General features: G+C 43.0%; 1 protein-coding gene across 5 annotated transcripts in view; it reads left to right on the top strand.

Moving 5' to 3' along the window:
- The window catches only part of PXK (PX domain containing serine/threonine kinase like), a 75,128-nt gene that overhangs the window by 9,437 nt on the left and 48,429 nt on the right, over positions 1-17,262 (top strand). For all 5 annotated transcript variants that reach the window (XM_061618778.1, XM_061618777.1, XM_061618776.1 and 2 more), the window contains exons 2-3: positions 10,869-10,919; positions 12,490-12,537. In XM_061618778.1, coding sequence (XP_061474762.1) covers positions 10,869-10,919; positions 12,490-12,537 — 99 coding nt within the window. The remainder of the gene's footprint in view (positions 1-10,868; positions 10,920-12,489; positions 12,538-17,262) is intronic.

Genomic DNA, 17,262 nt, shown 5'->3' with positions numbered 1-17,262 from the left:
TGGACTGTGGTTTTTCTTTGTCTTTACCCTCAATTAGTCCTCATACCCCTTTCCATTCTCTCTATGTGCTCAGGTATTTCTGTACCTGTGTGTGCTTTGGTTAAAAAAAAAATCCCTAGGAAATATGCAAGAGCAAATATTACCAGCATGTTTCACAGTGGGGAAAATTAAAGCTTGTGCTGGGCTAGCTCCACTTGCTTTCCTTAAAAACTACCCTACTTCACACACCCCACCCTGACGCATGTTGTGTCTTAATAAACAGTAGGCATTGTGATGGAATTTACATGGGACAATCACCTCCCAAAAACCAGTTGGCATTTCTTTGAGTAGTGATTCCTTCAGTGATAAACTCCATACTATCTGACTTTTAATCCTTGATCAGTAAAGGTTGTTATGTCTGATCATGAATAGAATCCAGTGCAAGTATTTTTTTGCATTGTATCTCTTCACAGCAGGAACTGCAAGCTTTATTATACTACCCCCGTTTACATTCTCCCTTCAGTACTCCCTCTATGTGATTGATTCCCCCAGACTGTCTTGTCTCCTAGGATAGAGAGACACTTGAGGTTTTGCTGGCTTCAGTGCACCTCCACCTGTACTTTCTGAACGCAGTGACACACAACACCAGGCAAATTCTGCCCCCTTTTACTCCACATTCTAGGACGTTGCAGTTCCAGCACGTTTTACCTTGAAGTCAGCTTCATATGAACTTCAAAACTGGTTCACCATTATCTCAGTTGCCACTCCAGGTGTGTCCAATGAACACACTTTGCTGTGGGCGGTTCCAGTCAGCAGTGGGGGAGATGTGTCCAGCTGTAGGCAGAGTTGTTTCAAAATGACTATTTTTGAAGCATGTAGTGTGTCTGCAGCCCTAGTCCTCCTAACCCAGGCTTGATTTGTATTTAAGAGTGACTCCATCTCCCTACACACAGACATTTAAAGATGCAGGGGTAATCTGCAGATGGGAAAAGCAATTATCCGTTTTGTCATCTTGCTGGGTTGGTGGTGTTGGGTTAAAATGAATTATGGTTGAAATAAAATTAATTTTGGTTTATTTGCCCCTAACCTGACCCCCATCCCAGGAAGCTTTGCAGGAAAAATTTTGGTCCAGAATGTAAACTGAATTCAGCTTTTCACATGCTCGTTGAGCTTTAACAGATAGGTGTCAAAGGATGGAAGCCTTTGTTCCCCACATGAATGTGTTTTGCATTTGTTTATACTCTGTCTCTTCTTAGTGTTCTCTTCCTGGTTGTTTCAGCTCTTTGGCTCCAGCCTTTATCTCAAGGCAGTATGCAGTCTGCAAATTCTGATTTACAAAGGGGCAGCATGCCCCGGGCAGTTTCGCTCATCTCCCCCTGCTCTCCTTCCCTCCCTCTTGTCATGACCTTTATGCCACCGTGTCATTTCTTTATGCTGTATTAGGTTCATCCCCCTGGCCTGTAGTCCCTCCTTGAGGGTATATATTCTGAACCCCTTTCAATAAATGGGGTTCCCATTTCTGGAAGGCACCTTGCTGGACAGGTTGGGTCCCCTTTGTCAAAGGTTCTTGTTGTTATTTCCTGGGTCTCTGGGTTCATGTGACTCAGCTCTGCACTCTTCCTGGGGTGAACGTGAGGTGAGTAAGGTTTAAAGGACAGCTCAGAATTTTAGTTTTGACCTAACAGTGGTGATCAGGTTGTGGTTTTTACCTGTGTAAAACACTTCAAACTTCTACTACAAGCATTGATGTTGAATTATTGCTAGCAAAAGACAATGAAGGCAGATTTGCCTGTCTTCATGAAAACAGCGCTATCTTCTCCAACACACATAAACACACATTCCTCTGTGCACACCCCCTCCTCCCCAGCAAAGGGGAAGAAAAACAAACAATTCTTGCAGCCAAGGTTTAGACACGTTTACTGAGAAGTAGATTGCATAGAAATCAATAGGACATTCTCCCAAGTAAGCGCTCACAGGATTGCAGCCTTAATTTAAGTACCACACAGAACATACATCAGTCTTTAAAAAATAATAATATGGAGGTCTTGAGCAAGGAAGTCTTTTATTACAAAAAACAACCCCCTGTCAAGAATCCTGTTGATAAAGGGTAGTGTATACATCAGGATTCCTGGCGAGGAGGTCTGATGTGAGTCATGTAAAATCATGTGCATAAGATCTGATCAGGGCTGCAGACAGTAAAGGATTGGCTCTCCATTTCTGTGCTGCTATCTGTTTGGAGCTGTTCCCCCCCCTTCTGCCCTGTAGTGTGTCTCCCTTTGTGCTGTTCATGTGGTTGTGGTGTTGTGGAACATGCTTTCAGCATGCAGCAATTGGTGGAAAGAGTCATCTTCACATCCTTTGGGCCACCAGAAACAAAATGGCTAAGTTTATTTATTTGTTTATATACCACCCTATTGCTGAAGCTCTCTGGGCGGTTTACAGCAATTAAAAACAATAAAAACAAATATACAAATTTTAAAACACAAAAAACAATTAAAAAAATTAAAAACAATTTAAAAACACATGCTAAAATGCCTGGTAGAAGAGGAGAGTCTTGACCTGGCGCCGAAAAGATAACAGTGTTGGCACCAGGCACACCTCATCAGGGAGATCATTCCATAATTTGGGGGCCACCACTGAGAAGGCCCTGTCCCTTGTTGCCAGCCTCCGAGCTTCCCTCGGAGTAGGCACCTGGAGGAGGGCCTTAGATGTTGAGCGTAGTGTACGGGTGGGTTCATGTTGGGAGAGGCTTTCCATCAGGTATTGTGGTCTAAAACTGCTGTTGTGCTCAGGTGGGGCCAAATGGAAGTAAGGGTGTGGCAACAGAGGCCACCCACGAAAATTCACTGCACATGTGATAAACTGCCTACAAAAAATATGTGCTAAGGAGCTTCCATACTATTAATGACTGTAAATATTTAATAGGTTCTTTTTAACTACCGGAATTTCTTCATTAAAGAGGAACTCTGATTAAATGAGGGAAAAGTACAAACTGGCATTTTGATGAGGACAATGTTGTGTGGATGCTGCAAAAAACTTCCATGAATGTGTACCCCCAATTTTGGAATAAATTGTCTAGAAGCATCCTATACGTGGGTTGCATTGCAACTCATACCTGAAAGTATTCCTGTCTGATATTTTAAGTAGGCTGTAGTAGTATAATATTATGAGAATAGGGAGTGCACAGTCAAAGATAATGTCCCATTTCTTTGAAGCTAGGGATCTTTTGTTACAACTGCATTTAATGTTTTGCAAAATGTGTCCTCTAGTAAGTAGATGGCCAAAGCGCAGCATAGGTGACACAGGTACCAAGAGTTCATGGCATATCTGGACAGGTACAGAGTGTGCTATAGAGTCAGGCCTCTACTGTGTTGCTATCTGCTCACCAGCTCAGTAGAGTAGAGATAAAACTACCCCAAGATGTGGGGTGATGGTGGTGGTTGCATATTCCATGTAACTTCTGCTAGAATATCATCTTATTGATTGTTTAGTATGGAATTTATATGCTGATTTTCAGCACAGGCTCTCAGAATGGCTAACAGAATAAAAATATATTAAAACACTACAGTTACAGAAAACAAATAAATGCAGCAGAGCAATAAAACACATTAAAAGCAAGTGAAAACAATAAGCAACAGATTAAAACCAGCTACTTGATATGTTGGGAAGCTTGGTCTTTGTCTGGCACCAGAATGGCATTGAATTTGACACCAGGCAAGTTTTCCCCCCTTCTGCGAGGACAATCCATATGGGGATGGCACATCCAGTCAGCATCTGCCTAACTTGGAAGGTGGGGAAACTTGGAGAAGGGCCTCAGAGGATGAACCTAATGTTTAGGAAAATTCATACTTCACTTGCAGAATACTGGCCAAAGGTTTGGCCAGCCCCAGTTTAGAACATCAACGAGTCTTGTTGCAACTTAAAGACTAGCAAACTTTATTATTACATAGGCTTTGGTGGGCTAAATGCATGAAATGTAGTCTCATTTATAGACAAGAATGTAAAGGAAAAATGTAGAAAAGGACTTGGATGGTAGTGAAATGCAAAAAGTACAACACGTGATACTCTAATTAGAGCTAAATGTATGCAAAATAGGCACATCAGATTGGTGATCGCATCATCTAGCATTGCTGAATGAATTAACATTTGGTTTGGAAGCGTCTCTGCATTTCTTATGCATAATTTTTCTCACTTCTTACAAATAAATGACAAATGAACAACAACAAAAAGTATGGTCTTATATTTTAGGGAAGTTCTGCTCTTCGAACACTTATTTACTGTGTGCTTTCTGGTACCCATCAAACTTTGCCCTCTCCAGTCACTTTTGTCTGGTCTGGTTTTTGAGTTCCTAAGTCCTGACCACACTTTCTTGGAAGACAATACCTTTTATTTCATTCAAGCATACTGCAAGTAAATATGCTTAGTGTTGCAACCTCTCATTTTAAAGCCTACTGGGAAGACAATATCATATGTATTTTTTAATCAGTGCCAGAGTACAAGGCTATGTGGATGCTTAGCAGTAATACTAGTACTTACTCCAGTCGTCTGGAAAGATGGCAAAGATTGTGAATGTTTCCAGATGTTGATAGCGTGGCTTGATGCTGTGACTATTGAATCTGAAATGGAAAGGTACCACAAGACAAAAATACTGATTTTGGTGAGGTTTCTTTGTGCACATTTGAAAGTGGCTCTTCTCATATGAAAATGACTATACTGTGGAAATGAAAAAAAGCTAATCAAAATGCAAATTAATCCAAGACTGAAAATGAGATATTTATAATACACCTGTAAATAGCTGATGGTGCAATCCTGTGATGAGTTACATATGTGCCTCAATCTTCCTGATTTTGCAGGTTATATGTGTTAAAGTTCCATTGGCGTTTTGAGGGAAATCTTGATTTTGCGGGCAAATACTTTTTCCTGTGTACAGAGAGAGTATGTTTGTTTTTTGCTTCTGTATGCTAGTTACATCGGTGTTATCAGTGTCAAACCCCACAGGAGTAATGCTCCTTTGGAGTTAGGTTCATTCAGAGATGAGTGTCAATAAAGGGGGAGGGGAAGAGAGATTTCCTACTCATATAGACCCCTCAGCCGTGCACTTGTGATCAACACAGAAGCAGGAAGCATTGCAGGTGTATTTGTAAACTGTAAATTTGTGTCAGCAGAGTGCGTTGATTTATTCCCAGGTGTATCCTTGAGTAGAAGTGCATGATGTGTGCATTCTGAATAAGACTAGCAACAGTTGTTGCTCTGCTGCTCCTAGAATTCCTGTTTGCCTATGAGGCTTTGGTAAGAGACTTTCTTACCGTGAGCATCCCTTTATGACATACTGTGTCAGGATTAGTTAACTTGTCTTTTTATTTCTGTTCACAATTGACACATTATCTGTCCTCTCTTGTATGTTCTAATGTACATTATCTCTCCCTTTCTACTGATGGCTTTTCCTAAGATGACCAATGCAAATTGCAAAGGCTGCTGTATATAAGAACATAAGAAGAGCCTGCTGGATCAGGCCAGTGGCCCATCTAGTCCAGCATCCTGTTCTCACAGTGGCCAACCAGGTGCCTGGGGGAAGCCCGCAAGCAGGACCTGAGTGCAAGAACACTCTCCCCTCCTGAGGCTTCCGGCAACTGGTTTTCAGAAGCATGCTGCCTCTGACTAGGGTGGCAGAGCACAGCCATCATGGCTAGTAGCCATTGATAGCCCTGTCCTCCATGAATTTGTCTAATCTTCTTTTAAAGCCGTCCAAGCTGGTGGCCATTACTGCATCTTGTGGGAGCAAATTCCATAGTTTAACTATGCGCTGAGTAAAGAAGTCCTTCCTTTTGTCTGTCCTGAATCTTCCAACATTCAGCTTCTTTGAATGTCCACGAGTTCTAGTATTATGAGAGAGGGAGAAGAACTTTTCTCTATCCACTTTCTCAATGCCATGCATAATTTTATACACTTCTATCATGTCTCCTCTGACCCGCCTTTTCTCTAAACTAAAAAGCCCCAAATGCTGCAACCTTTCCTCGTAAGGGAGTCGCTCCATCCCCTTGATCATTCTGGTTGCCCTCTTCTGAACCTTTTCCAACTCTAGAATATCCTTTTTGAGATGAGGCGACCAGAACTGTACACAGTATTCCAAATGCGGCCGCACCATAGATTTATACAACGGCATTATGATATCGGCTGTTTTATTTTCAATACCTTTCCTAATTATTGCTAGCATGGAATTTGCCTTTTTCACAGCTGCCGCACACTGGGTCGACATTTTCATCGTGCTGTCCACTACAACCCCGAGGTCTCTCTCCTGGTCGGTCACCGCCAGTTCAGACCCCATGAGCGTATATGTGAAATTCAGATTTTTTGCTCCAATATGCATAATTTTACACTTGTTTATATTGAATTGCATTTGCCATTTTTCTGCCTATTCACTCAGTTTGGAGAGGTCTTTTTGGAGCTCTTCGCAATCCCTTTTTGTTTTAACAACCCTGAACAATTTAGTGTCATCAGCAAACTTGGCCACTTCACTGCTCACTCCTAATTCTAGGTCATTAATGAACAAGTTGAAAAGTACAGGTCCCAATACCGATCCTTGAGGGACTCCTCTTTCTACAGCCCTCCATTGGGAGAACTGTCCGTTTATTCCTACTCTCTGCTTTCTGCTTCTTAACCAATTCCTTATCCACAAGAGGACCTCTCCTCTTATTCCATGACTGCTAAGCTTCCTCAGAAGTCTTTGGTGAGGTACCTTGTCAAACGCTTTTTGAAAGTCTAAGTACACTATGTTCACTGGATCACCTCTATCTATATGCTTGTTGACACTCTCAAAGAATTCTAATAGGTTACTGAGACAGGACTTTCCCTTGCAGAAGCCATGCTGGCTCTGCTTCAGTAAAGCTTGTTCTTCTGTGTGCTTAGTTAATCTAGCTTTAATAATACTTTCTACCAGTTTTCCAGGGACAGAAGTTAAGCTAACCGGCATGTAATTTCTGGGATCCCCTCTGGATCCCTTTTTGAAGATTGGTGTTACATTTGCCACTTTCCAGTCCTCAGGCACGGAGGAGGACCCGAGGGACAAGATACATATTTTAGTTAGCAGATCAGCAATTTCACCTTTGAGTTCTTCGAGAACTCTCGGGTGGATGCCATCCGGGCCCGGTGATTTGTCAGTTTTTATATTGTCCATTAAGCTTAGAACTTCCTTATGTGTTCTTCATGGAGCAAAACTGGTTTTTTTGCTGGCGGACTCTTGATTGGGAGTGTTGGCTTCTTGCTGAACATCCGTAGCCATTCCTCCAGCCAGCTTGAGCAAGGGCTGAAGGCTCATTACTTTCAAGGAAGTAGTTACTACTTTGCTTTCAGGAGGAGACAGTGAAAACCTAGTTTTTGAAGTGTGCAAATTGTGGCCCTGAGAGAGCTATCGATTGCTAGCTGAATAAAAGTGTGATTCTTCAGTGTGCGGGGATAGGAAACTGAAATTGGGGTTCCCCTTTTCCACAGTAGAGCAATTTTTAAAAAGCATAAGAAAATTTTATCCTAGGTAGTCTTTCTGAGACAACTGCATTGGAGCTGGATTAATCATTATCTTGATTAAATAAATAGTTTGCACAGTAGGCCCCCAGTATATATAATCTGGCAGTTCCTTGTATGTGGAGTATAGCAGTCTAGCTCTTGCCCTGGAATCTGCAGTTCTGGTTGCTTTTTCATCACAAGACAACAGATCAAGTGCTTTGCAGGAGAGAGGTTGAACAAGATACCCTGACTATCATGAGGAGCAAAATGCTCTCTGGACTCAGGAAGGCTGATGGGCTCGGATACGTGGTTCATGTACGTGCGACTGCTCTTGTGTGAGCTTACCTCTGTCTGTGAATGAATACATTGTTTTATTACATTTCATGTTTTTCTAACATGGAACTGAAGGCAGCATACATTGGGTTCCCAGGCAGTTTTCCATCCCGGCATTGACCAGAGCCATGTCCTAGAACAGGTGTGAGGAACCTTTGGTGCTCCAGATGTTGCTGAACTACAACTCCCAGCAGCCTGAGCAAGCATGGCCAATGGCCTGGGATGATGGGAGCTGTAGTTTGGCAACATCTTAGGGCCTTCCTGGAATATGGAATCATGACAAAATAGATGTGTACATTGTCACACTTAGAGATGTGAAGGTTTGGGGTGGGTGGGAAACATTTTTCCTGTACCCCCCATTTTTCTGTTTCCCTTTTTTGTTTTGTTTTTTGTGAAAAAACAAAACAAAAAAGGTTTAGGAAAAAGGAAAGCAACTGGTTGTTTCTCATTTTTCTGGTTTTTTCTGAGCCTTCACATCTCTAGTCACACTTGACTTCTTGATTAAACCATACTGGAAGTAATGCTTGAGCTCCGTGAGTATTTGGGCTATTCCTCTCCACCATTTCCTGGTTTGTGTGCTGTTCATAGTGGGATAAATTCAGACCCTGGTGGGATGCCACAGTTGGCAAAGTGTAGGCCATCTGTCAATCAACCTTGTGTTAAGTAGCTCTACAGCATTTGGCACTCAAGGAAGCATTGTGATATCTGAAACGTTCTTCATAATAAAGCCTGAAAATTTACACTTTGCTATAAATTGCATTTAAAGTACTAAGTGTGATCCAGGGATCTGTGTTTAAAATTTGAAACAAAGATAAATGTGAAACTGGGGCAACTTGGGAGTTCCCTGAGGTGAGGAGGAGGCCATAACACATATAAATAGCTTACAAATTAGGTCTCTGGAGAACATTTTCTCCTTTTGCTATTTATGGCTAAGGAAGGGTGCATATTTATTTTATGGCTACTACATCAATTTTAAACACTTAAGTACCTAATAAACTCGTGCATTTCTCTTAGCAGACACTTGTATAGTCCCAACAGTGGGAATATGCGGGTACAAAAGGAAGAAGTAACATGGTTCCTTTCCTCAGGACAATAGGTTAAAAAGTTGGGGTGAGGGTTTCCCCCTGTTTTCTGTTAGTGCACTAATTCAGTGTGCAGCATCTGGAAGTCACACAGGGATTGTGCTTCTCTTCAAGCTGATAAGTGGTAGTCCCTAAGGCGCACTGGGTTTGAGCAGGGCCAGCCCAAGTGGCATAATCCAAAGACTTCATGCCTCTTGGTACCTTCTACGTGAAATCTCCCAAAGTCTTTGGTTTAGAGTATTAAACCATGAGGAGAGCTGCCAGCTGAACATAGCCTAACCCTGTGATTCCCAACCTTTATGAGTATGGGAACCTCAAAAAATGTCATGACCCCCCATATGCTAATTGTTGCTCTCCTGCTGCTGCTACTCTGGCCATCACCACGATTTGCAGAAAGGCAGAGAAACACAGGCAGAAGAGAAAGATAAATCTGCCTGGCAGGAAATTAAAGCCCAGTAAATATGAAATAAATTTAAACACCCAGTTCATGCATACCTATAGTCAAAATCAAAACAGGAGCAAACTTGGGTGCCAGGGGTGGGAGTGGGCGAGTGCAAGTGGACAGAGAGAGAAATGAGAGAGAAGTAATGCGAAGGGAGGAGGCAGGGTTAGAGGGAGGAAAGGTGTGCCAAGTTGTGGGTGGGGGAAAGGTTTGGTGGGTTAGAAGAAGGCAGCAAGTAAGAGACTGTAGTGGCTGAAAGAGTGAAGAGGAGCAGCTATGTGGGAGGGAGGGCACTTGGGACATGAGGGTGGGGAAGGAGGGTTGGAGTAAAGCGGGCTGCATGTACATTCTAGGTGCTTCCTTTCTCAGAGTGACCTGTGTGGGAGGAAGGAGAGGGAAGTAGACAGTGAGCGCAAGGGTGGAGTCCTCTTCAACCGCTGCCTCTGTCTCTCCCTCTCTTTCTGAGGCAGAGGGGTGAGGAGTGGCCTCCCCTACTTTTCTCTTCCCCCACCCTCACTCCCCCCATCACCACTCCCTTAGCCTGGTAATGGCCTCTGTGGGGCTGCAGGAGAATGCACGGGATTGGAAGAGTGTGCTGCCACTGCTGTGTGTCTCTGTGTTGTTCACATTTCAGGAGTCTGGTGGGTTATGGGAAGGGTTTGCAAGAAGGCCAGAGGACTCCCCTCCCCCCCCATACATGTTCTTGACTATGTCTGTGCTCTCCTTCTGCTATTGCTGCTGCTGCCACCACTCCATGCAGCATGCAAAGGCTGGGGCTATCCTTCTCCGTAAGGGGTTAAGGAGCTGGAAGCTCAGGGAGAGCAGTCAGCAGCTGGTCTCCTTGAGGGGCGGGGCGAGGAGCCAGGAATGAAGGTCACTTGCACTTGCTCAGTTTGTTTCAACCATCCTGAAGACTTTTTTTTTTTTAAACCCAATTAATTTCTGTCTTGGCTCTTTGCAGGCCCCCCAGGGGTCACAGACCCCAGGTTGGGAACCACTGGCCTAACCCATGGATGTAGCCCTCCATATGTTGGATTACATTTTCCATCATTCGTGATTACTGGCCATGCTGGCTGGCGATGATGGGAGTTGATGTCTGACAATATCTGGACAGCCACAGGTTCCTCGCCTACCACAAGGGCACACTGGCATTCAGGTCCTCCAGACAGATTGGCCCGATATACCCAGAGTTTTTCAGTCTCTCCTGAATTTAGAGTAGAGCAGCACCTTTCTTTGACGTGAAGGAGTGCAGCTATCATGGACTGGGGTGTAATGCAAAACATAAAAAAGAGTATGCAGTGGAGAGAAATGAAACAAAACAAATGTGCTGATAAGCCAGCACAGAGAAAGAGGGAGCAAAAAGCAGGACTCGCTTGAAAAAATGGTAGCGGTTGCAAGATAAAATATATGGGCTAGAATTGTTTTATGGCCTGTAGTCAAATTTAGACTACTTTAAAAGCACTTCTAGGTTTGAATGGACAGATTTTCATTTGTGATCTCTGCTTTCTAACTGGTTTCCTTCTCATTTCTAGGAATACATCATTCGTGTGCAAAGAGGGATTTCCATGGAAAACAGCTGGCAGGTAACTTGTTAAACTCTAATATAAATCAAGAAGACACAATCTGTTCTTTGGGTTACAGGCAACATAGCGAAAGGCGCCTTCATCATCTGAACCTTGACAAGCCAGGTTTCCCAAGAAATCTTGGGTTCAGTCCACACTGTTCCTGTATGACTTCATTTTAATAGAACCTGTGTGATGCATCTGTGTACAGTCGTTTTGAAAGGAACTGTACAGTAGCACCAGGGCTTTGTGTATTGGTCCTGTTCACATTTTTCTGCATACAAGCTACACCGTCAGCAGTGTTTATATTCTCAAAGTGCATTGCTATAATACTTTCTTCTTTCTCCATTTTCATGAACCTGGAATAAGGGTCTAAAGACATACTGAGTCCCGTTTTGTTTTGGTAGAAAACTTGGAATATGTTGTTTCTGTGATCAGCTAGTAAATAGGATCCTAATGTTTGGAGGGAACTAAAAGGCCCCCAAGTTCAACTTCCAGCTGTAGAACCACCGATTTATTAATATTTATTAATATTTGCCCCATTTCAGTCTATGCTGTCTAGATCAGAGAGTGCCACAAGTGCAGACTGCAAGAGCAGCAAGGTGTCTGAAGGCACCAGAGGTAACTTCTGAACATAGAGAGAAATAATAATAAAAAAAAACCCTGAAAGTGTGAAGGTGTCCTGTTCTATAAGGGCATGGACAGTGACCAGATCTTTCTGGTGTCTGACTTGCTAGCTAGAACTCAGGGGCAGAGTGCCAGCAGAGTCCCACGCCTCCTAATTGGTGCTACATGGGAGGCTGTATCTCTTGACTGTAGGACTGATTTATTGACAATAGGGCAACAGCTCTTTGCAAGCTTTTGCTTCCCCGCCCCCACTCCTCCTTGCTTGCACGGCTCTTCCTTTCACATTTTTAATCTGCTTGTGTACTGGTAGCAGTTGCTTTTGGATGTGTATCCTTAAAAATCCATATATGCAAGCGAAAGAGTGCCAGCTGAAGAGGTCTGACTGAGTGCAGTTCCTTAATGTGTGCATACCAGGGGATGTTTAAGGACACAAGTCTGTCATTCACATTATGAACGTTGGTTGCAAGAAATGTGGTGGTGGTGTTGTATCCAGAATCCAACACACTTGCCACATGATGTGTGTAGCCCATCCTGAGATTCCAAATACCATGGTGTGATGATTTCTGGATAAGGTGAAGAGTTTTTCCTAAATTAGAAACCCGTACTACTCAAAAGGAAAACATATTTACATTGAAAACATAAAATTAGACTTTTATTTATGTCTTCAGCTGATATCTTATTTTTGTATAAGCTCGGATACAACAATGTTGCTACTGCAAAGTACAAGCCCACGAGTGCAAGCTTGTTTTATGTGTATGTGGAATTAAACTGAAGTGATGTTTTGCAGTCATAGGGTGATTATAGCATGCACAGAGAGAGATTTCTTTAGTTCTCTTTGGAAGTTTTGCATCTGGCATGATGTTGACTCCTGCAGCGCTTGTGTCTGAGTAACAGGATGTGGCTGTTCACACACAGTTGTGTCAAATTGTATTGTATCCGCACTAATTCTGTGTTGTTTTTGTAGATTATAAGAAGATATAGTGACTTTGATTTGCTGAATAATAGTTTGCAGGTAAGAGGTTTTCCTTTCTTTGTACAAAACTGTTCTTGGAATTAGGAGTAGACAAATCATTCTATATTGGGCCCATGTTGCTTTTGCATGTCTTCAAGTGTAAGTCTCTTCCAAAATGTTTTCTGCATTAATCTGTATCAAAAAAACAATCTGCACCTGAATCTGCATGTGAATACATATTTCTGGTCTCTCAAGACATGGATTTCTACAAGCATTTTGATAGGTCTTTTGAGCCAAAAGCTAGCTTGAACATTTGGGAAATATAAACTCCAATAGACAGCTACATCTTTTGGTGTGCACATCAGTCCAGGAGTAGTTCATATCTGACCTCACACAGATAAAATTCCTCAAGAAACCCTAATCAAAATACTTGCATGTCTTGTAAAGTAGCCTTTGCATATGAGTTGATGGCTGTGCTTGCACATTTTGTTAAACCATAGTTAATGTTTAACTATGATTTAATGAGAATAATCAATGTATTGGTGCACGCTGCTCAAAAGTCCCTGGCTGTGCTGTTCCATGAGTAACAAAGCCATGATTGGTCATGTTGTCTGAACCTGGGCTTCTAGTTTGGAGAGAGATAAGCTATGAGCCTGCATTGAGATATGGTTTAATGTGACAAGTGAACCAGGCTAATGAAATGACAATTATTCAAATGAGCAGGAAAAAGTGTAAGGACTGGGAAATGATCTGGTAATTCAAAAGTATCAGGTTATGCTTTGAGAAAACTGAAAGTAATGTTTACTTCAACCAGTTGAAATTTTACTGTGGGGGAGTAGCAGAGTTGACTGTCAGCAATAATTTAACTTGATTAATCTTTAGTGGTTAAAACATCTCCTCCCTTTCCCTCTTCCAACTGGAAAAGTCGTATTGACCTTTTTGAATTAAGCTGTGTGTGTGCAGTCATTTTGTCCCTTTCCAGAGTACTTTCTGATGCTGTTTTATTGTGTGATGTATTTCTCTGTCATTGAGTGGCATTCCTTCGTTTTTCAAACACTGCAGCTACTGTCTGTCTGTACTTTCCCAGAACATTGATTTCTTTTTAGCATGCGTGGGAAAGTACAGGAAGAGGGCTGTATGGTAAAGAACTGTTTAGTGACTCCTAGGAAGAAGAGGAAAGTTAGTGATTGCAGAATTTCATCAAATAGATTTCAAAAGTGTATTTTGCTCCTCTTGTGCTCTGTGGAATGCAGATGGAACAAGAATTCTGTTAAATGTGATCTCATTGATAGTAGCTCACAAGACAGTGATGCAGTTAAATAATGCTTAGACTCAGGACAGTAATCTTATTGGGGGAGGGGGGTCCACTTTTAGATGGCAATTTGTATTTTTTCACATTGCATCAAAATGTGGTAAGCGAGCGCTCCTGCATTTGGGGCCCTCCTGCTCATTCTGTAGAGGGGATTTATTTATTTATTTAATTGCATTTGTATATCGCCCCATAGCTGAAGCTCTCTGGGCGGTTTACAACAATTAAAAACATTAAAACAAATATTTCTGCTCCAGAATCCTATCCTGATGACCCTGCTAATACAAGCCAGTTGAACTACATTGACTACCCTGTGCTTATTCTCTCTTTGTGTGGTGTGCTAAATATACAGAACAATAGAATATTGGAGAATAATATATTCATATTAAGGGGGCCACCACATGTTTGAATTTTGCACCTTTGGAGACAGTACAAAACTCCTTCCTTAGATCTATTTTAACAGTTCCCTCTTGTGTACCAAATGTTATTTTAAGATTAGAAACAGGTTTACCAACTATAGAATCTCGTATTTGGTGTCACAGAAGTACCTTTTGGCTAAAGTTAGTATTTAATCCTGTAGGGTTGTCTCCCCATACCCTAAGAGATAGTTTCCAGTCATCATGGGAAAATATACTATTAGATAAAATATCAACCCTAGGATTTTCTATCCCAATGATTTTAGATACGGGTTATATAAAGGCCAAGGCAAACATCTTACAGAGAGTTAGAGATATAGACTACCAGCAACAATTGATGCTAGTTAGGAAGCATAGATATAATATCAAACCCTTGGCACCTATGGCATATCTATCTAATCTCACATTACCTAAATGGCGTAGAGCATTCACATTGGCAAGATTCAATATCTTACCATCGGCGCTTCTAGAGGGTAGATTTAAAAAAGTTCCATATAACGATAGAAAATGTCCATGTGGTAAAGATGAAGTTGAAACAGTTACGCATGTTTTATTACACTGCCCCTTCTATTACGACCTTAGAGGCCAACTAATTACACCTATTTTAGATTTATTACCTGGTAGAAGTGAAGCATTTTATGTGGAGTACCTGCTGGCTGATCGATTTACTGATGTAATGAAGAAAATTGCCAAATTTTGTGCCATAGCTATTCAATGTAGGAAAACTTTGGTAACTTGAATGTTTTTAAGATGGTTCGAATTGTTTTAACAGTGTTTGTTGTATTTGATATTTGTATGTCGACATATTTTTATGTTTTTTGGTCTGTGACCGCAATAAACCTATCCATCCATATTAAGGGGGCAATCCAACTTGTATGTGTGCCGGGCTGAGGGATTTGGATATGGTGGACCTCCAGCGGAGCCAGAAGGCTCCTGGTGCTGCTGGGCTGTGCCAGTAGAAACCCCTTGTCCTGGTGCTGCCAGGATCTTGCTGGCCCAGCCAGGGGGCTGTTGAGGAAGCCCACCCAGGGGGCTGTTGAGGAAGCCCAGCCCGGTGTATGAAAAGCTGCCAGAAGGCCTGAAAATGGAGCACTCCAGGGGCGTGGCGGAGGTGGAGCCGAGGGGAGCAGACTTATGCTATATCCAGCTCCCCTTCGGAGCATTCCCACGGGTCGCAATCAGGCCAAATGTTCTGCTGGGAAAAAGGTCAGCATAGGTAAATAATTACAATGGTAGTCAATGGGGAGCGCTTACTCCCTGGTAGGAGTATTCGTCAAAGCCAGCTTTTACCTCCCAATCCCGTATGGTGAGTGTGGGCAACACCTGCCATCTCCAAAGATGGAGAATTACATTTTTGTATGTATGTTGGTGTTCTTACTTTGCTTCTTTCCTGTGTTACTATTGTCTGTACAGAGAATCTAACCTAGAAAAATAAATTTCTCTCATTATTCATCCTAGAAATCTGTGACAAATTTATTTTTATTAATTTCAAAGCCTTTTTATTGGTCAATGTCATGATGGTGAAGATAGCGTTTTGTGTTTCAAACTGGAGGTTATGCTCTATTTCTGTTTTGGGCACATTAACAGTTGAATCTGAAACTGCAGTTTAATGTTGCTACTTAAACACTGAATCTAGCTGTTGGACAAAACAAACTTGCCCTGCCCAAGATGCATGTTTTCAGTGTGCTATGCTTAACTCACTCCACTTAAGGAAAGGTGGGCACGGTCAATTGAAAACATAGAGCACACCTAGACATTTGCTAGAATATATTTCACCTCCCACTGTTTTATGTTGTGCAAATTGAGACACTCCTCATATCCATTGGAGACTATACTGCAGAATAGTCAGTGCCATTATTCCACAATTGTTTTGGAGGTTTTTTTAGTTTAAATTTTGCAAAGTGGTGCTGTACTTCACACATTCACAGAAACAGAAGCAAAAGAAAATGATGTACTACAGGTAGGGCAGCACCTGGCAGGCCGGGCCCCTTGGGCACCAGCCTGCCCTGGGCCCTGGCACACACACACACGCCCCACCAACCTACCTACCTACCAGGTGGACGGGAAGTCAAGCGAGTGAGCAGGGGGGGAGAGCAAGTGAACGAGCAGGCAGGGGGAGGGGGAGGGGGAGTGGGCCAGCAAGCGGGTGGGCAACTCCCTCCCTGCGATCTGCGGCAGGGAGCCTGCCATGGAAGGGGAGTGCTACTCCCCCACCATAACGAGGGGCCCTCAGGACAGTGAGCGAGCGGCCGGGATGGCGAGTGAGTGAGCAGGGGGAGAGGGTGAGCGGGGGGAGGGCGAGCGAGGGAGCTGGTGGGGGCAGAGGGTGAGGGAGCGGGCGGGCGGCCAGAGCGAACAAACGGACGCAGGTGGGCAGCTTCCTCCCTGCGATCCGCAGCAGGCAGCCTGCTGCAGAAGGGGAGTGCTAGTTCCCTAGCATAATGAGGGGCCCTCAGCCAGGGCCCCACCTGGCCGCCCTTTGGAGCCGGCCCTGACTATAGGAAAATTCACTAAAATTGCAAAGTAAATCAAGCATATTTAAAGTTACTATCTGAACTCCATCAGCTTTGCTTCCTCCCTGCTAAAACAAGATCAGCACAGCAAATGTCTTTTTTTTCTGATAGAAATATCTGTTGGCTATAGGTACGTTCTTAAAGTGTAAGGCTTCTTTGCCTATTAGTGAATTTCTCTGCTTTTTAATCCGGGAGGTAAGAAATGGGATCCTGTGCAAGTTTGCTGAGGATGGATTGATCATTTGCATGCTTATTGAGTTCTATGGGATTTACTGTCCTGCAATCATGCTTAGGATAGGTGAAACTGACCATGGGGGGGTTGGGGGGAGGAGGAGGAAGGGCAGGGGTAGGGGAGGAGGAAGGCTAGAGGAGAGGGAGGGCAGGTTTGATCATTTGCATGCTTTTTGAGTTCAGTGGGTTGTACCATGCTTAGGATAGGTGAAACTGACAATGGGGGAGGAGAAGAAGGGGAGGGAGGGCTGGAGTGGGCAGGGGAGGAAGGAAGAGGGGTATGTAACGCCAATCTTCAAAAAGGGATCCAGAGGGG

This window comes from Rhineura floridana, chromosome 3, assembly GCF_030035675.1.
Source record: "Rhineura floridana isolate rRhiFlo1 chromosome 3, rRhiFlo1.hap2, whole genome shotgun sequence".
Classification (NCBI taxonomy): domain Eukaryota; kingdom Metazoa; phylum Chordata; class Lepidosauria; order Squamata; family Rhineuridae; genus Rhineura; species Rhineura floridana.
Note: the sequence above shows the minus strand (reverse complement) of the source record. Positions and strands in the feature narration are given on the sequence as shown.